The sequence below is a fragment of the Arachis stenosperma genome, chromosome 3, assembly GCF_014773155.1.
Source record: "Arachis stenosperma cultivar V10309 chromosome 3, arast.V10309.gnm1.PFL2, whole genome shotgun sequence".
In the NCBI taxonomy this organism is placed as follows: Eukaryota; Viridiplantae; Streptophyta; class Magnoliopsida; order Fabales; family Fabaceae; genus Arachis; species Arachis stenosperma.
This window is the reverse complement of record NC_080379.1, coordinates 147,145,585-147,170,134: the sequence shown is the minus strand read 5'-3', so window position 1 is coordinate 147,170,134 and position 24,550 is coordinate 147,145,585. Positions and strand designations below refer to the sequence as shown.

At 35.3% G+C, this 24,550-nt stretch overlaps 3 protein-coding genes across 4 annotated transcripts; 2 read left to right on the top strand and 1 right to left on the bottom strand.

The window, feature by feature from the left end:
• Positions 1-1,538: 1,538 nt before the first annotated feature.
• LOC130967579 (protein NODULATION SIGNALING PATHWAY 2-like) lies at positions 1,539-3,380 on the top strand. Its single transcript, XM_057892502.1, has one exon. It carries the CDS (start codon positions 1,575-1,577, stop codon positions 3,075-3,077), a length of 1,503 nt encoding a protein of 500 aa, XP_057748485.1. The 5' UTR covers positions 1,539-1,574; the 3' UTR covers positions 3,078-3,380.
• Positions 3,381-3,887: 507 nt separating this feature from the next.
• On the bottom strand, positions 3,888-5,271 carry LOC130967580 (transcription factor MAMYB). Its single transcript, XM_057892503.1, has one exon. The coding sequence runs from the start codon at positions 5,049-5,051 to the stop codon at positions 4,095-4,097; it is 957 nt and encodes a 318-aa protein (XP_057748486.1). The 5' UTR covers positions 5,052-5,271; the 3' UTR covers positions 3,888-4,094.
• Positions 5,184-8,890, top strand: LOC130967578 (probable serine/threonine-protein kinase WNK7). Of its 2 annotated transcripts, none has more exons than XM_057892501.1 (8): positions 5,184-5,697; positions 5,840-5,965; positions 6,087-6,124; positions 6,323-6,550; positions 6,643-6,863; positions 7,058-7,215; positions 7,302-7,743; positions 7,833-8,890. In XM_057892501.1, exons 2-8 carry the CDS (start codon positions 5,864-5,866, stop codon positions 8,645-8,647), a joined length of 2,004 nt encoding a protein of 667 aa, XP_057748484.1. In that variant the 5' UTR covers positions 5,184-5,697; positions 5,840-5,863; the 3' UTR covers positions 8,648-8,890. The 2 variants fall into 2 exon arrangements, with proteins under 2 accessions (XP_057748484.1, XP_057748483.1); XM_057892500.1 differs by having other exon boundaries at positions 5,185-5,521.
• Positions 8,891-24,550: the final 15,660 nt, after the last annotated feature.

Here is a 24,550-nt window from a genome sequence, read left to right as displayed (position 1 = left end):
TCAGAAACCATGAAAATCGAAAAAAAAGAAGCAAGAATACCAGTAATAAATGCAAGTAAAACAACTAATGAAAAGGCAAAGAGAATAACGAAGAAATATCGTTTGGGTGTATTTTCTATAATCGTTTGGGTGTATTTTCTATAATCGTTTGGGTGTATTTCTGAAGTTCCATTATCTTCAAAACGATTTCAAAGCTTGATTTCAGAAACCATGAAAATCGAAAAAAAACGAAGCAAGAATACCAGTAATAAACGCAAATAAAACAACTAATGAAAAGGCAAAGAGAATAACGAAGAAATACATGGAGGAGGAGGAAGAAGAAGAAGAAGGAGAAGAAGAGGAAGAGGAAGAGGAAGAGGAAGATGAGTTGTTCATAATCCACGGTGAGTGAAGAAGAAGAAGAAGAAGAAGAGGAAGAGGAAGAGGAAGATGAGTTGTTCATAATCCACGGTGAGTGAAGAAGAGGAAGAGGAAGAGGAAGATGAAGAGGAAGATGAGTTTTCATAATTCACGGTGAGTGAAGAAGAAGAAGAAGAAAGAAGAAGAGGAAGAGGAAGAGGAAGAAGAGTCGTTCATAATTCACGGTGAGTGTAGCGCTTTGGAAACTAAATAACGCATTAAAAGACTCTAATGTGTAGCAACTTGTAAAACTTGTAAGTCAAAAAGACTTGTATGTGTAGCAAGCCTCTTAAATCAATCAAAATTGGACACGCAACTTCAAGGTACCAAACCCTCATCATTTAACTGCTCTAATGATTTTTTTAGTGCAATCCTGCTTGCTTTGATAATTGATCCTATCCGTGGTTGCATTTTGGTAGTTAAACGGTCCAGAGTAAGGCAATTTAGAGAAAGGAAACAAAAGAAACTTCGAAATTATCCTAATCTTGATCTAATTTTTAAATCAAGGATACCTATTATATAATGTATTGTATTATATTTTTTAGTAAATTGTTGCACTTTAAAAAAAAAATTAAGAGTCGTGCTATATTTATTGTCTCATTATTTTGATCTTTTTTATCTTGTGCTGAAATTTAATATTGTTTTAGAATCGTTATATTGCCCAAAAATAAGAGATTTTATAAGAGCTTACATAGCTCTTCTTCTACAAAACAATTTTTTTAAATAAAAATTTTATATGCACACAAAAAATTAATTATCAAATTAATTTTTATATATGTATATATATTATTCAACTTATTTTTAATATGTATTTTATATTTTGATATATATTTTATACAAGTGGCTTATTTAGTGATTGATTTTTTGTACATATAGTATTTTAATTTTTTGCTATAAAACACGAACACTTCACTGAGTTTTTATATCCACGTGTCGGACATATTTTAGATATGACACTCGTCCGACACGCGTGTCTTTTGTGTTCAATTGTCTTAATAAAAAATAAAAAAATTTCGGGAGACGTTTGGATACACTTAAATTACATACACTAAATTCTTATAATTTGGAACAAATTACTTTATTTAACAATTCAAATTCAAGGTTGGGTCACTATATATAGTAGCAGGGGAATCGGTTTCCTCCTTATTAATTAGAAGAAGTTAGAAACAATTAAAATGTGTGAGCCATATATTTCATTACCTGCCATGAATGTGATGGCTTGTGAGCAATTTGATTACTCATTCAGCCCTCCCCCCATGAACCAATTAATCCATGAATATATCTTACAAGATGCATTTCCAAGCCAATCAGATCACTTATTATCTTCTCCAAACATCATCTATGATGATGTGTTTGATGAAATGCTTGAGCAAGAGGCCCTGAATGGATTCCTCCATCCAGAAAACTCACAGCAGCCAGACTTTGAATTCATTGGCCATAATGTTACAATGGCTATTGAGTCTGAACTGTGTCAAGAAAACATCCCTATAGCCCAAGAAGAGGAGATGCATGTCTCAAATGAAGGAGATGCATATCTGATGGGAATTCAAGCAGAGCTAATGGGAGAAACTAGTTTGGGAGATCTATTGCTATTAGGAGCTGAAGCTGTTGAAGCACAGAACTTCGTTCTTGCTCTGGACATAATAGAGAGAATTAACAATAATGCATCATCATCATCTTTTTTGGAAAATGGTGATTCTTTATTGAACAGGTTGGCTCTATTCTTTGCTCGGGGTCTGTATTATAAGAGTATAAATGCTCCTCAAGTGCAGTCTGATCCTGTTTCAACACACAACAATGCCTTCGGTGTGTTTCAGATACTCCAGGAACTCTCTCCCTATGTAAAATTCGCTCACTTCACTGCTAATCAAGCCATCTTTGAAGCCACAGAAGGTTCTGAGGATGTTCATGTCATTGATTTTGACATCATGGAGGGGATCCAGTGGCCACCATTGATGATGGACCTTGCAATGCGGAAGAACACTTGTCTTAGAGTAACAGCTGTTGTTGCAGATCAGCAAAGTGTAGCATATGTCCAGCAAACAGGAAGAAGGCTAAAAGAGTTTGCAGATTCTATTGATTTTCCTTTCGCTTTTGATCAGATAGTGATGGTTGGGGAGGAAGATCTTCAAAGAGTTGAACTTGGTCATACAGTTATAGTCAACTGTATGATACACCAATGGATGCCGAACAGAAGCTTCCCATTGATCAAAACATTCCTTGATGGTGTAAGCAAGTTATCACCAAGGCTTGTTGTTTTGGTGGAGGAAGAACTTTTCAACTTTGCTAGGCTAAAATCCATGTCGTTTGTGGAGTTCTTCTGTGAGGCTTTGCACCACTACACTGCACTTAGTGATTCACTTGCTAGTAGTTTGTTGGGTAGGCAGAAGATGGAGCTAACCATGATAGAGAAAGAAGTTATGGGGCAAAGGATTTTGGACAGTGTGAAGCAGTTTCCATGTGAGAGAGAAGAAAGAATGGTGTGGGAAGAAGGGTTTTACTCCTTGAAGAGGTTCAAGCGTGTTGCTATGAGTAGCTGTAATGTTTCACAGGCTAAGTTCTTGGTGAGCTTGTTTGGTGGAGGCTATTGGGTGCAATCTCAGGACTCTAGGTTGGCTCTGTGTTGGAAGTCAAGGCCTTTGACATCTGCTTCAACCTGGGTGCCTGCAACTTATTGAGGGGATGATGTGGATCATGGATGATTTGAGTGACTTTTCTGGCTTTCTTCACTCATCGTGTTTATTAGATGAGTCAAACCATGTAATGCAATGTGATGTAGTGAGAGCCCATAGAGTTGTTATAGTTTGCTTATATGTTACTCTGTCGTTCTTGATGTATGTATATAAACTGAATAGCTGTCTGGGTGGGAAAGCCTGTTCCATGTAATCCGATCAACTTCATGTTCTGCACTAGGAAGAAATATGCATGATTGTGTAAGTGTGAAGAGAATTCTTAGATCAATATCCGATGTTCACTGCAAATTTATTTTGTTATTAAGTGTATGAAATTTTCATATAGTTTGCAGCACAAATGCAGGGTCTAAATTCCAACTTATGAAAGACACAGTTAGCAAATTGAAGCACCACCATACATCCCACTATCCCAGCATTCGGTTTTTGTTGCAGCACACAGTTGACAAATTGAAGTATTGCAATGACCAATTAACTGCTGAATTCAGCAAGCATAGCAACGGAAGTGTGACTAAAGCATTCCTGGCTCTTTGGAACAGAGTACGTTTTTCAATCCCATTTTAGCAGATTCAACTAGTTCGTTTGACACAGAGAAAATTCTTTCTAGGAATCCACGGTAAGGAACCGAATGAGTATATACGTCCATTTTGACAGTAAATGTCCTGAAATAAATGCATCTGGATCCAAATGCGCATGAAAGACTGATTACATTTATTCACACAAACCAAATTGATAGATAATTAGAGATCAGAGGATATGATGCTGAAATACAAGTATCCATAACAAGCAAGCTTGATATCCAAGAGACTATCAATGCCCTAACGTATATTCTCAATTTCTCACCATTACAAAAATGGGAACGTTCAATGCAGTGAACTAAGTTTACATCAGATTATGAATAAAACTTTGATAGATGAGATAAAAGCTGCATAGAAATTACAAGCAATTCATTTACCCCTCCAACAACAGAATTTCAAAGTCCCGCATAACAAAAATCTAATCATTCTATTCTACCTTATCGGCAGAAGCAGCTTTTGCATTCCGAAACCCTTTCTTCAATTCAGTAACTCTTTTCATGCAAGCGGCCTTTGACTTCCCGGGAACCGCAGCAGCCACCTTCTCCCATCTCATCGCAGCCTCCTTCGGGAACGCTTTCAGAGCATTCAGCAGCACAATGTCCTCGCCTGAACTCCACGTGCCGTCACCAACGGCACCAGAACCACCGTTCTTCTCCTCCTCCTCCGCCGCCTCTTCCACCACTCTCTTGTCCACAGGCTTCCTCTTCTTCAGGAACTGCGCGTACGACTCCGAATCATCCACCTTCTTCTCCGCCAACTCCTTCGACTTCTTTATCACGCTCTCCGCTCCGTGTCTCCCGCCAAACGCCGCCGCTATCGCCTCCCACCGCCCTGGCTTCCCGACGGGATGCTTCGTCATCTGCTTCTTCAGAATCTCCACATCCTCTTCACTCCACTCCTTCTCCGACACAACGCCATTTCCGTTTCCGTTTCCGTTGGCTCGGATCTTCTCAGCCTCCCGCTCCGGCGATTTGACGACTGGAGAGACAACGGCGGCGACAAATTGGACTTCGTCGGATCTGCGGGATTTGGATCGGCGCTGATATTTCTTCTTGTTGTCATCGTCTTCGGCGAGGGCTTGTTGGTCGGGGAATTCGAGGATGGAGCCCCGGCCTACACGGATATCTCCGGCGGTGAGGGAAGGAGGGGCGAAAGGTCCAACGAGGAGGGAGAGGGAGAGCCAGAGGAGGAGGGACTTGAATGGCTCAGCTTGGATGTAGAAGATAGAGAGGAAGAGGAGGATGGCGGAGGCAGAGACGGTGACAATGAGTAGTGTCTTGGTTGGTTTGTTGTAGGATTGGTCATCAGCGGATGAAGGCGGTGGCTGTGATCCAGATTGGAATAGGAACCTAGGCCTCGTGTCGTCGTCGTCAAGGAACTCCATTGATTCTCGCTGCAAGCTTCACGGTGATTGTGTTCTGAAGAACTGAAAGAAGAAGGTGAAGAAAGACCCTATAAAAACGTTGTCGTTACGTTCGGACTTTGTTTACCATTTATTTAGTGGGCTGGAAATCTATTAATTTGAGAAAGCCCATAAGAGTATTGTATCGCTGAGCCCAAAAGAAAGAAGCAGAAAGCGAGGAGAAGATCAGAGGCGCAGAGGGATATGTAACTAATGACTGCTGAATTTGATGAGTGATGAGTGATGACGGCCACTGCAGAATAAAATCAGTTGATGGGACAGTACAATTTATCTATTGAGAATGAAGACAAGATTAAACTACTATTGGACACAGATCAGATAAGTATAAAAAGCCAAATAGGCATTTCCAGACTCCAGTCATTGCGAGCTTTCGTGAGATTGGAGAACATAACAAGGGTTTGGCCGTTTGGACTTTCCAATTCCCGATTCCGGTTAGGGTTTCCCTTTCTTTCGCATTCTTCCTCACTCTCACAACAGCTAAAACAAAAACATGTGTCATTAAGCTCCATTTTCGTTTATTCTCTTTCCCTTCACTCGTGCTTAGTGCATTGTTGCTTAAATTCCTCGTTATGCCTTCCGTTGAGTTCTGAATTTGTTTTGGTACTTAGTAAGTAATTAAGTTCGATTGTGTAACGTTCTGTTTGTTCGTGTTTTGATGGTCATGGACCAATTATCGCTTGCTTGCTGTGTTAATTTTGATTTGAAAAGTCTGTTTCAAATTGTAATTTTCCGCTTCCCTTGTTATGCAGAATAAGGATTTTAGCTAGGTATCGATGAGTTTAACGGGTACAGAAAGCTCAGAAGATGGTGCAGGGCATCCAGAACCTCCCGATCCTGATGTTCTTGAAGTTGACCCTACCTGTCGCTATATTAGGGTAATGCAGTTCTGATTTAGTGTTTTTATTCTTTTTATTTTCACTTTTTGCTTTTTCGGAGACAAATAAAGAAGCATATCATCGGTCATCAAGCTAATAATCCTTTTTGCCTTCGTAACAGTATAGAGAAGTCATCGGCAAAGGAGCTTTCAAAACTGTGTATCCATCTTAACATATGTGTTTCTTTTAGTTATTTATTTTGGATTCTGTGGCAGATTAATTTGTTAGCTGGTTCTTTCACCTTTCCTTTGACTGTTTTTTCTATGCCAAAAAATAATGCAACTAAACTACCAAGCTAATTTGGACCATAGTGCAATGCATTTGTGGTTATGTTTTCCTTAATATGCCATTGATCAGTTACAAGGCATTTGACGAAGTCAATGGAATTGAAGTTGCATGGAGCCAGGTTCAGATTGATGATGTGCTACAGTCACCAGGTGACTTAGAGAGGTTGTACTCAGAAGTGCATCTCCTGAGATCACTGGAACACGATAACATAGTAAGATTCTACAATTCATGGATTGATGAGAAGCACAAAACTGTTAACATGATTACCGAGTTGTTTACATCGGGCAGCCTCAAACAGTATGTTTCACTATCCTTTTGATATGCATTTTTATGTCTGTCTTTGTTCGTGAGCTCAGCCTTTTTGTTAGTGGATGTGATGTATGATTTAGGTATCGGAAAAAACACAAGAAGGTTGACATAAAGGCTATTAAAGGATGGGCAAAACAGATATTAACAGGCTTAAGCTACCTCCACAGTCACAACCCACCAATCATACATAGGGACCTGAAGTGTGATAATATATTTATCAATGGTCATCAGGGAGAAGTTAAAATTGGAGATTTGGGGCTGGCAACTTTCTTGGAGCGTACTAATGCCAAGAGTGTTATTGGTACATTCTTCTATTTTGACAAATTTTATGTAGCTCCTATTGATTGTGTATGGTTGAAACATAAACCAAAATTTTGAGGATTTATCTCATCTCATTAGCTATAAGAATGCTGGTAGACACTTATTTCTTAATTCTTTTTGCTCATACTTAGTGACTTTATAATAGTTGTGTTTACACATATCAAATCTTGGTAGGAACCCCGGAGTTTATGGCACCAGAGTTGTATGATGAAAATTACAATGAATTAGCGGACATATATTCATTTGGTATGTGCATGCTTCAGTTGGTGACTTCTGAATATCCTTATAGTGAATGCAGAAACTCAGCTCAGATATACAAGAAGGTTTCATCTGTGAGTTCTACATCACTTGTAATCTTCTTCTCCAAAACAGCTTATTCCTGGGATTATTCAGACATTATAGGCATTTCACTTTTCAGGGTATAAAACCTGTTGCACTTTCTAAAGTCAAAGATCCAGAGGTAAAATCCTTCATTGAAAAATGTCTTGTCCCAGCATCTGAAAGATTGTCTGCAAGGGAGCTTCTGATGCATTCCTTTCTTGACTTGAATGGTTCGACAAGGATTCATCCTTTTCCATTACCAGATATTGTTCTTCCCAAATTTGGAGCCTTTGAAGGCCGATGCTTGATGTCAGAAGGTCCTACTAGTGCACGTCATGGAAATATTTCTATGGATCTTGGTGGCACGAGTGAACTACCTGTGATCACCGTATTTGATAACTCTACAGATGATGCATCATCATCTCATTCTCCATCTGTTGAGATAAGAATGCCGAAGGGAGGTGACATATTCTTTCTCAAAGGCCAGGAAAATGATGAGAATTCTGTATCATTAGTTCTCCGGATAGCCGATCAGAGTGGTAAGTATAACTTATAACTCAGTCAACCGTTCAAATAAAACCCTTGAATTTATTGGTGAAAAATTGTATACTTTGGTATTTAACTGCAGGAAGGGCAAGAAATATCCATTTTATATTCTACCTTGACACTGATACTGCTGTCTCCATTTCAAGTGAAATGGTTGAGCAACTTGAGCTTGCTGAACAGAATGTCCTCTTCATAGCTGAGTTAATAGATTTGTTACTGCTGAAGTTGGTTCCTGAATGGAAACCTTGTGTTTCAATTGACCATTTGGTTTCTCCAAATGGTAAATATCATGTGACCCAACGTAGAGCCTTGGAGTCGGCAAAATACCAAGAAATCCCAAAACTTTCCAGCCAAATTGTGCCTCAAGAGTTTGGTGCCTTAACCTCAGCTGGAAGATCAGCTGCAGACGAGAACCATGATAATATGGATTTTGATGAGGTTGTATCTCAAGAGAGCATTGGTATGCAAAGAGCAACTAAGACAGATGATTTGTGTTCTGAGGTGTCGTATGCTTCAGCAACATCAGAACTCAACGATAATAAGCTTTCTGTGGCTTCATTTATGTCTTCTGCTGAATCAGGACTAGTAGACTTAAACATAACTATACCGAATGGAGGGAGTCAATCCTCATTTGTACCTGAAATTGGGGGATCTCCTGATTACAGGATCAAGTTTTCAGAATTGGGAAGTGCTGATACAACGAGCTTCTCTACTCATCCTTCCTCTGTGCTTGAACGCGAGGATGAATTCAGAACAGAGCTAGAAATGATTGAACAGAAGTATCACGAGGTAATTAAAGATTTTTCCAGAAGAAGATACCAGGCCATCATGGAGATTAGAAGAAGAATGTCAGAAAAGATGCTATCATCATCATCATCATCATCATCGTCATCATAGAATAATCTTTGTTTTTAGCTTTTTTTCTGGAGGGGTACATATTTTACCAGTCTTTTATTAGGTAGATTCTGTGTCCCATCCTTCTTTCATTACCGTGACAACTGTAAATAGCACGGTGTGGATGAAAATGTTCTCTTGCCATGGCACTCAAATTCTATTATTTTATTTTTCTGGACGACAAATCAGAAGAGTTTTATGCGGTCTTAGAATAATAAGAGAAATAACACCAAAAAAAGAGAAATTGCGTGGTAAGTATCTCATAGATCGATTTATCTCTAAGTGTTCTCTTGTTTCAACATTTTTTTGGAGATAACAATCAAAGATCTTTCAGTTTTAATCACAGTCAAAATGGTTTTTTGGTTTATAAACTAATCAAAATAGCCTTCCACTTTTAAATCGGAAATCAATTTAGTCTCTCTGTCAATCACCAAGTAACAAAAATCTTATGTGGGCTGTTAACTTCTACACTAGTATAATATGAGAATGCATTAATCTGATCATCAAAATGAACTATTTTTAGTTTTTCAATTTTAAATCGTAAATCAATTTGGTCGCTCTGTCAGTCACCAAGTAATGAAAATTTTATGTGGACCGTTGACTTTTACTCTAGCATTACAAGAGACATGTTGAGATGGAGTAAAAGGATACAATCAATTTAGTCTCCCATATTTAGGACTAAATTTGATCAAACCCCAACTGTAAACTCATATCATCGTCTTCTTCCTTCCATGATTTGCCACAAATCCAAACTCTCCCTCCTCCCGTATTTGAAAATAGAGTTCTTATTATCATGAATGTGGGTGAAAATAAAGCTCATTCTAATAGTAGTTTCACCACCTAAAGTGTGAGTTGCCGCAAGTCAATGGTTATGTGGTACCAACCATAAGGAAGGCAAGAACACTAGAGAATTGCAGATGACAGTTCTATAGGTGTCGAAATTATGACGTGAACTTCTTTATCCATTAAACTCCTGAATATGTTAATTATTGTTGTATGATTTTGTTGAGATGAGATGTTGCTATTTCTTCCTAGATTGATGAGCTATGGAATTTTTTACGTGGGTTGATCGAGACAATGAAATCCAAATTTGGGGAAATCACAACAAAACATGGGAGGCTAGAACATACATCTACGTGAAGTTCATTTTGGTCATTCTTAGATAAAATTTATAACTGGCCACAAGGATTGACAGCTAAAGTTTGCTCGTCAAATAGAGCTTTTAGAAATTGATATCAAGATTGTTAAACTAATGGTATTTGTATTTGGAATAATGTTGTTGATCTAGTATGGTGGAATAACTTAGAAAGGAAATAGAAAAAGTTGCTATGGAGATGTTGGTTGGTAAAGTGTTTGATATTTGGTGATTGGCTTTGTTGCACATAGGATGGCAATGAGTTTTCATGGGGAGGGGACGCCTCAGTCTGTCTAGTAAAATGCTTCTGTCTCTATTCTATTCTTATTACGAGTTTCCATTTATTTTTCTCAGCGGGGGGAGATCGATACCCATGGATATCCACGATATTATTAAGTTTTGAATTTTTTTTATAAAAAATTAACACAACCATAATAAATCTTATACAATTCAACTAAATATATCAAATCAAACACAATTTAAATACAAATTTAACATAATAACATGCACATACAATTTTTAATATATATGTTAGAAACAAGAGAGTAATTTAAAGAAAGTGTTTTGTGTATCATTTAGTATGTTGAAAGGTACAATGTATAAAGGTATATATAGGTGCTAGAAGAATCAAAACAATAAAAACACAAAATCCTACAATAAATACACAAATATACTATATAAATATAAATAATACTAACCGATCTTAAATGATCATAATTATACTCTAATGTCCCCACTCCCCCTCAAACTCAAGTGGAAGTTAAAGATACCATCTTGAGTTTGGATACTAGAGCTCGAAAATGAGTAGGATGATGAGCCTTCGTGAAGATATCTGCAGTTTGATATAGAGTTCCAACAGCTATGAGACGAACAGCATCAATAAATAGATGTTGCCGAATAAAGTGACAATCAATCTCAATGTGTTTGGTGCGTTCATGAAAACATCATTATGGGCAATCTGAATAGCACTGCGGTTGTCACAAAAAACATCAGTCGGGGACGACTAAGGAGCACCCAAATCTTCGAGAAGCCAACGAATCGATAAAAACCTCAGCAGTCATGTTAGCGAGAGCACGGTATTCACCTTTTGTGCTTGAGCGAGCAGTGAATGTTTGCTTCTTGGCTCGCCAGAAAATGAGAGAGTCACCAAGAAACAAACAATAACCAATAGTAGAATGACGATCAGTGGGATCACCAGCCCAATCAGCATCTGAGTATGCCTAAAGGGATGAACATGAATGGGCAAAAAAATGAAGTCCATGAAATAGAGTGCCTTTGATGTATCGAAGGATGTAAAGAACGGCTGCATAGTGAGTAGTACGAGGAGCTGACAAGAACTGGCTAAGAACATGAACTGGATAGGCGATGTCTGGGCATGTGACAGTCAAGCAGACGAGACCTCCAACTAACTGTCGATGAAGAGTAGGATTATCCAAAACAGTGCCACTCATATGGGTAAATCGAACAATAGGCTCAAGGGGAGTAAACTCAGTGCGATTATCTATAATCCTGGCGCGAGCAAGAAGATCTAAAGTATACATAGCTTGAGAGAGATAGATACCGTCATCTGCGGATATGACCCCGAGACCAAGAAAATAACTGAGAGAACTAAGATCTTTCATCTCAAAAGTATAGTAAAGGGAGGCTTTGAGATCAGAGATACCATCAACATCATCTCCCGTAGCAATCATGTCATCAACATACAAAAGTAGAAGAACAACTCCACAGTCATTTTTACGAATAAAGAAAACATTCTCATGAGGGCTGCAAGTGAAACCGAGATTGCATATAGTGATGCTGAACTTGTCAAACCATTCATGAGGAGCTTGCTTAAGACCATAAAGTGGCTTGCAAAGGAGACAGACTTTACTAGAAGGACAAGGATAACCCGGAGGTGGTTTCATATAGACCTTCTTTTTCAAATTCCCATTAAGAAATGCATTCTTCACATCTATCTGAGTGAGAAACCATTTTTTGACCGCAGCAATGGTAAGGAGAGCTCGAATAAATGTGAGACAAGCAACATGAGCAAAAGTATCTTCATAATCAATACCATACTCTTGTGTACAACCTTTAGCAACCAATCGTGCCTTATAACGGTCAAAAGAACCATCAGAGCGAGTCTTGATCTTGTATACCCATTTACTATCCACAACTTCTTGATCAGAAGGAGGATCAACTAAGTCCTTAGTGTGTACTTTTTCAAGTGCCTGGATTTCTTCCTACATTGCTTGCTGCCAATTTGGATTTGTGGAGGCTTCTCTAAAGGACTTAGGTTCATGTTGTGAAGAATAGTAGAAAAATAATTATAATAAAAAAGATGAGGAGGTAGATGTCTTACCCTAGAAGAACAAGTAGAATGAGGAGGCATGACAACAGGACCAGGAATCATCAGGATATGGAGAAGGTGGAAGAGTAGGAGGTTGTAGAGGTTGACTCGAGATAGAACCTGTAAAATCATCACTTGAAAAAATATCAACATTGGGGTTAGTGAAAACTGGTGATTGAGTATGAGGAATGGACTCAAATAAGGAGAACCTAAAAAATATATGATGCTCCCAGAATACATTATGAGATATACGAATACGTTTAGATAGGATCCCGACAATAATAACCTTTGTGTTCAGTGTCATAACCAAGGAAACAACACATGCGAGTCCGAGGTTCAAGTTTACTATGTTCATGAGGCTAAAGAAGAACAAAACAAATATAACCAAAAACTCGAAGAGAACTGTAATCTAAAGATGTATGATAAAGACGCTCAAAGGGAGTAATATTACCAAAAACAGAAAAAGGAAGTCTATTGATAACATGAACAGCAGTAAGAACAGCTTCACCCCAAGTACGCTCAGGACATGAAGAAGAAATAAGTATTGCACGAATAGAGTCAAGAATGTGACGGTGTTTGCATTCAACTTGTCCATTTTGTTGAGACGTACCGGGGCAAGAAAACTCAGATAAAGTACCATGTTCTATTAGAAAGGTTAAAAGCTTGGAGTCACGGTATTCTATAGCATTATCGCGTCGAAAAATTTTTATGACCTTGAAAAACTGAGTTTTAATCAGAGTGGCAAAGTTAATATAAATCTGAGGTAGCTCATACCGATTAGTCATCAAATTGACGTAAGTAAAGCGTGAATAATTATCAATGAGAATGACAAAGTATCGAGTCCCTCCCATAGAAGCGGTGAGAGTGGAGTCCCAAACATTATAGTGGATAAGATCAAAAAGAGAGCAAGCAAGAGATGGATTATTGTGAAAAGATAAAGCAGGTTGTTTGGCAGTTTGACAAGAAATGCAATCAAAAGACTCATTATTAACTTGACTAAAAATACCCTAAGACACAAGATGATGCAATTTTCCTAAGGAGCTGTGGGCAAGATGGTGATGCCACAACTGAAGGGTATATGGAGAAAAAGCAGCACAGATATTTGACATAGGAAGAATATGAAGATTCTCGAGTTCAAACAACCTTCCGACCTTACATCCAGCCCCGATGATTTGTCTCATCTGACGATCCTGTACACGACAACCAAAAATAGGAAAATTGACATCAAAATCGAGATCAACAAGTTGACCAATAAAAATAAGATTAAAGTTCAATTTTGGAATATAATAAGTATCAGGGAGATTAAGAGTTGACTGGAAAATAGAACCCTTATGTGTCGCGTGCAAGAGAAAACCATTAGCAGTATTGACATAAGGTACATTTGTAGTGGGAGTCAAAGACGAGAAAAGATGACACAAAGAAGACACATAATGAAAGCAATCGGAATCAAAATACCATTTAGAATTACCTGGAGGAGTCGAAAAAGCAGCAGGAGTATTACCAGAAAGGGAGAGAAGATGCTTAAGAAGAGACGCGATATTAGATAGAGAGATAGGAGATGGGTTGAGAGGAGCAGAGTTGGTAGATTTAGTAGTAGTAGCAACAACAGAAGCAGACATATTCTTTGAGAAGTTGGGATAAGAATGATACTTGAGTTGATCAGGACGTGGTGGGTAAGTAGGACAGATAGTAATCAAATGTCCCGTGAGCTTGCAATAATGGCTGAACAGATGTGAGTAATTGTAGCTAATGTGAAATTTTTGTTGGCATTTGCGATATTCAACAGAAGGACAGTCTGAGAAGAGGTGCCCGGAATGGTTACAGTTTCGACAGAATTTATCCTTTCTGTCTGTGGCAGCAAAAACATCTTATGTTTCTATAATAGTAGATATAGAGACCAAAAAGAGGAGAGAAAACTGCAAAATCGGAGCAGAAAATGAAAAAACTGGGGGCAGAATCAGAGAGAGCTCACCAAAAAACCTTAAGGAGGGTCCCACTGTCTGCCACATCAGTAGGAAAGACCACGTGGCACCGCGTGATAGGAGGAGGAGAACGCGTCAATGGTAACGCGGCAAAAAGGTGGCACGTGCGTCGCAAAGCGGGTCGGGTCGGTCATCGTGGGTCAAGGAGTTGATCCGTGGAGTGTCTGGCGTGACGGGAGCCATTGATATTGGACGTTGGAGGCATCTGAAGGGAGGAAAACCTCAAACGAATAGGGGACTTCAGGCAGTGCGTGGTGGCGCGTCCAATGGATTCCGATGGAGATTCTGGAGGCGTTGAAATCGTGACAATGAGATGAAGGCGATAGTAGTGGCAGTGACGAACCAAGGCGTCGGGAAAGGATCAAAAAATAAGGACAAAGAACTGCCGGAGGAGACAAAACACAAGAGCTAGAAACCAATTGTCATTAAAAAAATAACCTATGCTCTTGATACCATGTTAGAAACAAGAGAGTAATCTGAAAAGAGTATTTTGTGTATTATTCAGTATGTTAAAAGGTACAATATACAAGGGTATATATAGGTACTAGAAGAATCAAAATAATAAAAGCACAAAATCCTACAATAAATACACAGATATGCTATATAAATATAAATGATACTAACTAATCTTAAATGATCCTAATTATACTCTAACAATACAAATAAAAATAAAATGAATTAAAATTACTCACGCAACTTATATATATATATATATAAAGGTATTCTAAAGGTGGTAGAATCCTAAAGTCCTTTAAATATACATATATTTTGTCTAATTCCAAAGGTTTCGTATGCCAGCTTAATGTCTCAAATCCGCCCTATTAACCTATCTACAGCTGTGTACAAAGTTATCTCGAAAGTTATGGTGCATAGGCTTCAAGGCTACATGAACAAACTTATAAGTCCGAACCAAAGAGCTTTCTTAAATGGTAGGTTAATATCGGATAACATTTTCATTGCTTATGAATGTATGCATTATTTGAAAGATAAAAAGTGTGGATTGGAGATTGAAATGACTCACAAACTAAATATAAGGAAGGCATACGACAGGGTGGAATGACAACTTTTTATGGTTTATGACGGAGAAATTGGATTTTGATTCTCTTTGGATAAATTGGGTTCGAGAATTAGTCGCTATAGTTTCATATTTTGTCATTGTGGAAGGTCAACCTATTAGCTTTTTCAAACCAAATAGAGGAATCCGTCAAGTAGACTTTCTGTTACCATATCTTTTTCTTTTTTATTCAAAATGACTATCTTTCTTGCTACACAAGATAGAATAAAATTGACTAATTCAAGGGATCCAAGTGACTAGAAGATGCCCAAGGATCAACCATATACTTTTTGCATATGATTACATCCTCTTTTGTAAGGTTTCGAAACGTACTTGTGAAGAGATTCTAGAGCTACTTGACTCCAATAAAGGCTTAACTGGTCAAAATGTGATTTGAATAAATTGGCCCTATTTTTCAGCAACAACACACCCTCTTTTACTAGAAATTAGATTCCTGCCAGATTGAATATTCAGCATATAGGAACCCAAGACAAGTATTTCAGACTACCATTCTTAATGCACAAATAAAAAAGAGATACTTTAGTGAAACTAAGAAAAAAGTTCAAAAAAGGTACAAAGTTGGCAAAGAAATCATATCTCGACTGATGGTAGGCAAATTTTTCTTAGAGCAGTTGGAGAAGCAGTTTTAATTTACAGATGACATGTTTAGTCTTTCGAATAGTTTACTTAATGAAATCCACAACATTTTAAATAATTTTTGGTGGGGTCAATAAAGAACAAAGAGGCACATGATCTAGATTAGTTGGAAAAATATAACAAGGCCAAAGAATGAGGGTGACTCAGGTCTAAAAATCTAAAAGCAAAGAATCTTGCATTACTTGAGAAAAAATATTGGAGGATAATTCAGCAGCCTAATACTATATTAGCAAAAATCCTAAGAGGTAGATATTACAAATATGACAACTTTATGAATGCCGAGATAGAAAATTTACCTTCTTGGAATTTGAGAATCTTGTTAGAAGGGCGTAAAGTAATTGAAAAGGGATTGCACTGAAAAATTAAAAACGGAACTTCTATCAAAATTATTGATGAACTTTGACTACTCCTACTTTATTCATTTAGAGTCCCAACCAATCTATTATCTATAATCAATGAAAATCAATTAATTTGGGCTAAGGATCTAATGGTGGAAAGCAAAGCAAGGAACCACCAAATCTTGGAAAAAAAGAGATACAATATAGAATTCAGATAATTTCTCTAGATAAAAATGAAGACATAATTCAATGGACACTTAATAAATCTCATGCCTATGATATAATTTCTAGGTATAAAATTGCATACCAATTCTTTCATGCACCTACTGAATTTGGTATGAAGCAAAACCAGCAACAAATTAATTAGAAGTTTCTTTGAAAGCTAGCTATTTCCACAAAATTTAGTTGTTCGAGTGGAAAGCATTGCATGAGAGGATCCCGATTAAACTCCTTTTTCATAAGTGGTTCTCATTCACATCATCGGTCTACCCAAGATGCCAATTAGAAGTCTGGAAACGAAGCTCACTGCAATTAATATTTTCTAGAGCTAACTGAGATAATTTTCTATGCTAGTGGAAAGAATCACATCAGAATCTAAGCACAAGCAAGGCTAGAATAAAATTCATAAAAATGGTGGCTCTGATCTGTTGGAGTATATGAAAGGGCAGGAATAGATTGATTTTTTAGCAGAGTCAAACCTCACCGGAAGTGATTATCACTAAGTCAAGGAAGCTATGCTAGGAGTTGAGTGTACTACAACCGAATGGAGTTTTTTGAGTCACTAGATTCATCTTTTATTTTTTTTCTTATATTTGCTATTTATTGTGACCATTTACGTGTTACTGTGTTTAAAGTTAGTTGGTGGGAGACCTCCTATTTTTTATTTTTTTATTGTTCTATACCTTTGGACACTTAGTTTTTAATTAATGAAATGAAATATTTTAACTTAAAAAAATACACAATTTAAACACAAATTTAACATAATAACATACACATAAAATTTTCAATATATAAAATAAAATAAAATTACTTACACAACTTTATATATATACCACTTGTAAAGAATCTTGTAAAGGCTCAGATAAAGGTTCAGGTTGTACTGCTTGTAAAGGCTCAGGTTGTATCATTTGGACATTTACTACTTGTATTCGTGATTGTATCTCTTTAAAGCGATCATCCTTTGTCTACGAAGATAATGCATTCTTCTAACATGATGAATATTTTTATTCTTAAAATTTTTTTAATATTTTTTATTGATTTTTATAATTTTAATATGTTGTAACAACTTTTGGTTCTGATTATTTTCTTGTTTATCTTCTTTATTTCTACTTTTAGTTCTGAAGACTCGGTTATTAATCTTCTTATTTTCATTTCTATTGCCATCACTCTTGTTTTCATTTTTCTCCTAACAAGTTTCAAAGAAGTAAGTCTTTCTTGAAACTCTTTCATGTTATAAGAATAAAAATAATAACTAAGAGAATAAAGAAATTATAAGAAAAGAAAGCATAAGATAGTAAGCTTACGGAGATAAACTTGTACTATTATTGCTTGCAAAGTTGATACAAAATTAAAGATGATTACAAATATTTGGAGGGTTTTATAGAGTAAGAAGATATAGAAGTAAAGAGAGATTTTTAGCTTTCAAGTATTGGATGATTGGGAATGAATGAGGATTTTGGTATTTATAGACCCCAAATGATTACTATTTGGCTACTATTTGCCGACAGTACTGTTTGCTTTTATTGTTTGCCGATATTTACCGTTTTGCCGGCATTTACTGTTTGCCGATATTTACTTTTTTTTACAGAGATCATTTTCTTTATGATTGGGCTTTTTACATTGATTTCATATACAATTCTTTCTACATTTCAAATGGGTTTTGGGAGTCTTAATAGTAATGGGTCGGATTGGACTGGACCTCTTTGTCTTTCCCAAGAGGTACGGCTTGTATTGCTTGTAGAGAGTTTTGAATATCTTCCTCTGAGGTTGCTGTCGCTAGGGCAGACATAATTTGTCGCTTCTGCGCTAAGAATTGGGTCTCTTTTTTATAAGCTATTTGTTCATTGGTGGTACTTGAGACTGTTATTGCTGAACGCTTTCGTGATGTTATTAACCATTGATCAATGCTGCTAGCCTGCTTTTCTTAGCAAACTTATATCATATTTGTTCCACCATTTTATTTTTATTACTCTTACCAAATATTGTATGCTTGGACATTCTTCATATGCTGCTGAATCATATTTCCAAGTCATATTCCAGCTGATTCCCATGGCTACTATAAATGAAATGAATTTGTATTCTTGTAAGAATGATGACTTACTTTTAAAATATTCATATGCCAGGCTGGCTTCTTTTGGGAATAAGGCTTCTATCGGTCCAAAATTCTGGAACCATGATTGGAACCATTTAAGAAATTGTAATGATATCGCCTTTCTGAACCAAATGAACCAAGAATGGAGACTTGGTGAGAGGAATAAGATATGATTCCATGTTTCTTGGCAATCACAATAGGTATAGCTCTGATGTTCAAATTTTAACGAAAAACTTTTAGACTGATATGGGGATAATTCCCACTCTTGTAGAGATAATATTTTCATGATTTTTATTTTTGAATAAATGGGCTGTTTGGTGTTGGAATCTCTATAATGTGTCAATTCAATGGATTCGGTGTCTACTAATATGAATTCATAGAATTTTTGGGTTTTTTGGGGGTTAATAGGAATATAATGGAAAGTATTTGGGAAAATAGTCTTGTATAGGATTTTTCTATCTTTTTTAAACCACTTTTTTTCGATAGTTAATATCCTTATTGGATTGGATTTTTCATTGTAAGGAAACTATTCTTTTAAGGGTTGAGTGTTATAGAGGTCAGAGGGTTGATATAATGTGAATTTATTATTAGTAGTAATTAAAGAGCTCTTAGAAGATGATGATGATGCTTTTACAACCTGTGACATAGTCATAGGTTTTAATGATAATGGTTTTTTGGTACAGGAGTAATAGGTAATTTTCTTTCTTTTATTTGGTCAAAAGGTTAACCATAATCTTCACTGGAGGCTGATTTTTAATCCATTCTTTCCCTGCAAAAATTCTCTAGTAAGAAAGTCAGAAAATGAATTTAATTCTCCTTTTATATGTTCAATAGTAAAATTAAAACATGATAAAATAACTTGTCATCTTGCAAATATTTATTTTGAAACTAGATTTTTGACATCATTTTTTAAAACGCTTGGGGCTGCTTTACAATCAGTTCTTATTATAAATGTTTATTAAATAAATCTTCCTAAAATTTTGAAACACATAATAGTATAATACCATGGAAAGTATTTCTTTTTTAACTGTTGCATAATTCTTTTGAGCCTGGTTCCAAATTTCTGAATGATATTTTACTAATTGCTCTTTTGAGCTATTAGGAGATATTTGTTTAACAATCCCTCCATATCCTAATTCCGATGCATCTGTTTCTACAATTAATTTAGCCAATGAATCTAGTATACTTATACAGGGTATTTTTTATCGTATTTTTTATTTTTATTATTATAGAAGTCATTTTTTTCTGTCCATGGAGGTAGATTTTTTCTTAGTCTCTTATAAAGAGGTTCGCATGTGACTCTTATTCCAGGTAGGAATTCTGTCACATAATTTAAATATCCCAAAAATCTTTGTAATTGTTTTTTGTCAATTATTTCATTTGAAAATTTATCTGCAATTTCAATGGCTCTTTTAATAGGTACTATAGTCCCTTGATAGATTTCATATCCTAAGAATCTTACTTTAGTTATAAAAATTTTCATTTTCTTTTTTGATAAAACTAATCTTTGTTCTTTTATAATATCCATTAATTTTCTACGTGATATATATGCTGATTTATCCCTTTTGAATATACTAATACGTCATCAAGATATATTATAGTAAATTCTATATACGGGTAAAATATATTATTGATTATTTCTTGGAACTCGCTCGGAGCATTTTTTTAATTCTTGGGGCATTACATTTCATTCATAATATCCAAAGGGTACTATAAAATTTATTTTATATCTATCTTCTTCTTTTACTGCAATCTGATAATATCCTGATTTCAAATCAAATTTTGAAAAGATATTTGCTTTATTTAATCTTTTAATTAAATCACTTTTATTTGGTAAGGGATACCTAATCCATTTTAGTACCTTGTTAAGAGATTTATAATTGATGACTAATCTTGGAGCACCTCTTTCTATTTCAGATACTTTCATCACATAGAAGTCTGTACAGCTCCAGGGTGATTTTGAAGGCCTTATTAGTACCTTATCCAAATATTCTTGTATTTCTTTTCTACAATATTTCTTTATAAATGTTATTAGATATCTTCCCCTTGGGCAGGCTTTGATACCACTTGTAAAGAATTTTGTAAAGGCTCAGATAAAAGTTCAGATTGTACTGCTTGTAAAGGCTCAGGTTGTATCATTTAAATGTTTACTACTTGTATTCGTAACTGTATCTCTTATAAAGCGATCATACTTTGTCTATCAAGATAATGCATTCTTCTAACAGGATAAATATGTTTATTCTTAAAATTTTCTTTAACATTTTTTATTGATTTTATAGTTTTAATATGTTATAACAACTTTTTTGTTCTGATTATTTTCTTGTTTATCTTCTTTATTTCTACTTTTAGTTCTGAAGACTCAGTTATTAATCTTCTTATTTTCATTTCTATTGCCATTATTCTTGTTTTTATTTTTCTCCTAACATGCTTCAAAGAAGTAAAATTTTCTTGAAACTATTTCATGTTATAAGAATAAAAATAATAACTAAGAGAATAAAGAAATTATAAGAAAAGAAAGCATAAGATAGTAAGCTTACAGAGATGAACTTGTACTATTATTGCTTGCAAAGTTGATACAAATTTAAAGAAGATTACAAATATTTGGAGAGTTTTATGGAGTAAAAAGATATAGAAGTAGAGAGAGCTTTTGAGCTTTCAAGTATTTGATGATTGGGAATGAATGAGGCCTTTGGTATTTATAGACCCCAAATGATTACTATTTGGCTACTATTTGTCGACAGTACTGTTTGCTTTTACCGTTTGCCGACATTTACTATTTGCTTTTACTGTTTGCCGATATTTACTATTTTTTTTACAGAGATAATTTTCTTTATAATTGGGCCTTTTACATTTTTCATATACAATTCTTTCTACATTTCAAATGAGTCTTGGGAGTCTTGATAGTAATGAGCCGGACTGAACTGGACCTCTTCGTCTTCCCCAAGAGGTACAACTTGTATTGCTTGTAGAGAGTTTCGAATATCTTCCTCTGAGATTGCTGCCGCTAGGGCTGCCATAATTTGTCGCTTCTGCGCTAATAATTGGGTCTCTTTTTTATAAGCTATTTGTTCATTCGTGGTGCTTGAGGCTGTTATTGCTGGACACTTTTGTGATGTTGTTAACCATTGATCAATAGTTGCTTTTCTTAGCAAATTTATATCATATTTATTTTACCATTTTATTTTTATTACTCTTACCAAATATTTTATGCTTGGACATTCTTCATATGCTGCTAAATCATATTCCTAAGTCATAATCCAGCTTATTTTCATGATTGCTATAAAAGAAATGAATTTGTATTCTTGTAAGAATGATGACTTGCTTTTAAAATATTCTTACGCCAGGCTGGCTTCTTTTGGGAAAAAGGCTTCTATCGGTCCAAAATTCTGGAAGCATGATTGAAACCATTTGAAAAATTATAATGATATCCCCTTTCTGAACCAAATGAACCAAGAATGGGGACTTGGTGATAGGAATAAAATATGATTCCATGCTTCTTGGTAATCATAATAGGTATAGCTCTAATGTTCAAATTTTAACGAAAAGCTTTTAGACAAATATGGGGTAATTCCCATTCTTATAGAGATAATATTTTCATGATTTTTATTTTTGAATAAATGGGTTGTTTGGTGTTGGGATCTCTATAATGTGTCAATTCAATGGATCCGGTGTCTACTAATATGAATTCATAGAATTTTTGGATTTTTTGGAGGTTAATAGGAATATAATGGAAAGTATTTGAAAAAATAGTCTTGTATAAGGTTTTTCTATCTTTTTTAAACCACTCTTTTTTGATAGTTAATATCCTGATAGGATTGGGTTTTTCATAATAAGAAAACTGTTCTTTCAAGAGTTGAGGGTTATAGAGGTCAAAGGGTTGTAATAATGTGAATTTATTATTAGTAGTAATTTAAAAGCTCTTAGAAGGTGATGATGATGATAATACTTTTACAACCTGTGACATAGTCATAGGTCTTAATGATAATGATTTTGCTGGTACAGGAATAATAGGTAATTTTCTTTCTTTTATTTGGTCAAAAGATTGATCATAATCTTCACTGGAGGCTGATTTTTGATCCATTCTTTCCCTACAAAAATTCTCTAATAAGAAAGTCAGGGAGTGAATTTAATTCTCCTTTTATATGTTCAATAGTAAAATCAAAACATGATAAAATAGCTTGCCATTTTGCAAATATTTATTTTGAAACCAGATTTTTGACATCATTTTTCAAAACGTTTGAAGCTGCTTTACAATCTGTTCTTATTATAAATATTTTATTAAATAAATCTTCTTGAAATTTTGGAACACATAATACTATGACAACTATTTCTTTTTTAACTATTGCATAATTCTTTTGAGCTTGGTTCCAAATTTCTGAATGATATTTTACTATTTGCTTTTTTGAGCTATTAGGAGGTATTTGTTTAAGAATTTTTCCATATTCTAATTCTGATGCATCTGTTTCTACAATTAATTTAGCCAATGAATCTAGTAGACTTATACAGGGTATTTCTTTTATCACATTTTTTATTATTATTATAGAAGTCATTTCTTCTATCCATGGAGGTGTATTTTTTCTTAGTCTCTTATAAAGCGGTTCGCATGTGACTCTTATTCCAGGTAGGAATTCTGTCACATAATTTAAACACCCAAAAATTTTTGTAATTATTTTTTAACAATTATTTCATTTGAAAATTTATCTGCAAATTTAATGACTCTTTTAATAAGTACTATAGTCCCTTGATAGATTTTATATCCTAAAAATCTTACTTTAGTTATAAAATTTTTTGTTTTTTTTCCTAATAAAACTAATCCTTGTTCTTTTATAATATTCATTAATTTTTCTAGGTGATATATATACTAATTTATCCCTTTTGAATATACTAATACGTCATCAAGATATGCTATAGTAAATTCTATATGCAGGTAAAATATATTATTTATTATTTCTTGAAACTCGTTCGGAGTATTTTTTTTATCTTTAAAACATTACATTCCATTCATAATATTTAAAGGGTATTATAAATATTTTAACAAAAAATAAGATATTTATAAATTTTTTACTATTTAAAAAAACACATAAATTCTTATATATATATATATATGTTAGTCTACAAAAGGATTATCCCCTCTTTTTCATTGGAGAATTAGAAATGTATGTGTTTTTATGAAAAATAATTAACAATTTATTTGTGAAATACTATTTTTTGTTTTGATTCTAGGCTTTTTTTTTTAAATAATAAATGTTGACCATTTTTATTTCTTTAACTAGTATTATTTATTTAATTTTTTATTATGAGGGGTTTAGATAATAATAATTGATATCACAAATAGTATAAGAGTTTGATTTGATAATTAAGAAGAGAAATGTTTCGTTAGATTTTTTATTTTATTAAATAAAATAAATATTTTTATGAGTATTTACGGATTTAAATTCACTTGCCACATTTCGTTTACATTATAAACGAGATGATTTTTCACGTATCTCATTTATGTAAACGAGATATAGCAAGTCAGGTTGACACGTGTTTCACCTCGCAGCCAGCAGATACTGGTAGATGTCTCTATCTGGTGGACACCACTGGAGAAATTTCTGATAGATCCAGGACATCAACAATGGAGTGCAACCAGCAATATTCGTGACGCGCCGTTGAGCCGCCAAAGAAAGGGACTGATACGCCTAGGCCGGCATAGTCGAGTCCCAGAAAAACGCTCTACATTTCGCAAATTCTCGGAGCAACAGTAGCCAACGAAGGTGCACTAGATTGTTCGACTTGTCGGTCATCAGATACCCTCCAATCAGTAACATGATATAACACATGGCATACTGTCAGAGGATTTCAAGATCGTCTGTCTGGGGCATCTGGCGGACACGATCCCGTAGCCACACAAGTTTCAGCGTGAACGACTCCTTCCTCTGCGCCGCGTGTTGTGCTGCCACGGGAGGCTTGGTGCCGAGGAGCTGCTCCACCAACGCCCACGTCTCCATATGGTACCACCTACCAAACTCATGGAAGCACCCCCCGACAGGGTTACTGTGTGCGCGTAGGCTTAGGTGTGTCCTACAGGGTGATAGTGACCTCACCCCACGGGAGATGA

What these genes read in the sequence shown, in the direction of transcription:
- LOC130967579 (XM_057892502.1), top strand. Translation starts at nt 1,575, where the DNA reads ATGTGTGAGCCATATATTTCATTACCTGCCATGAATGTGATGGCTTGT.
- LOC130967580 (XM_057892503.1), bottom strand. Translation starts at nt 5,051, where the DNA reads ATGGAGTTCCTTGACGACGACGACACGAGGCCTAGGTTCCTATTCCAA.
- LOC130967578 (XM_057892501.1), top strand. Translation starts at nt 5,864, where the DNA reads ATGAGTTTAACGGGTACAGAAAGCTCAGAAGATGGTGCAGGGCATCCA. An exon ending in CTACCTGTCGCTATATTAGG is followed by an intron (nt 5,966 to 6,086) that starts GTAATGCAGTTC and finishes CCTTCGTAACAG; the next exon opens with TATAGAGAAGTCATCGGCAA. An exon ending in TATACAAGAAGGTTTCATCT is followed by an intron (nt 7,216 to 7,301) that starts GTGAGTTCTACA and finishes TTCACTTTTCAG; the next exon opens with GGTATAAAACCTGTTGCACT.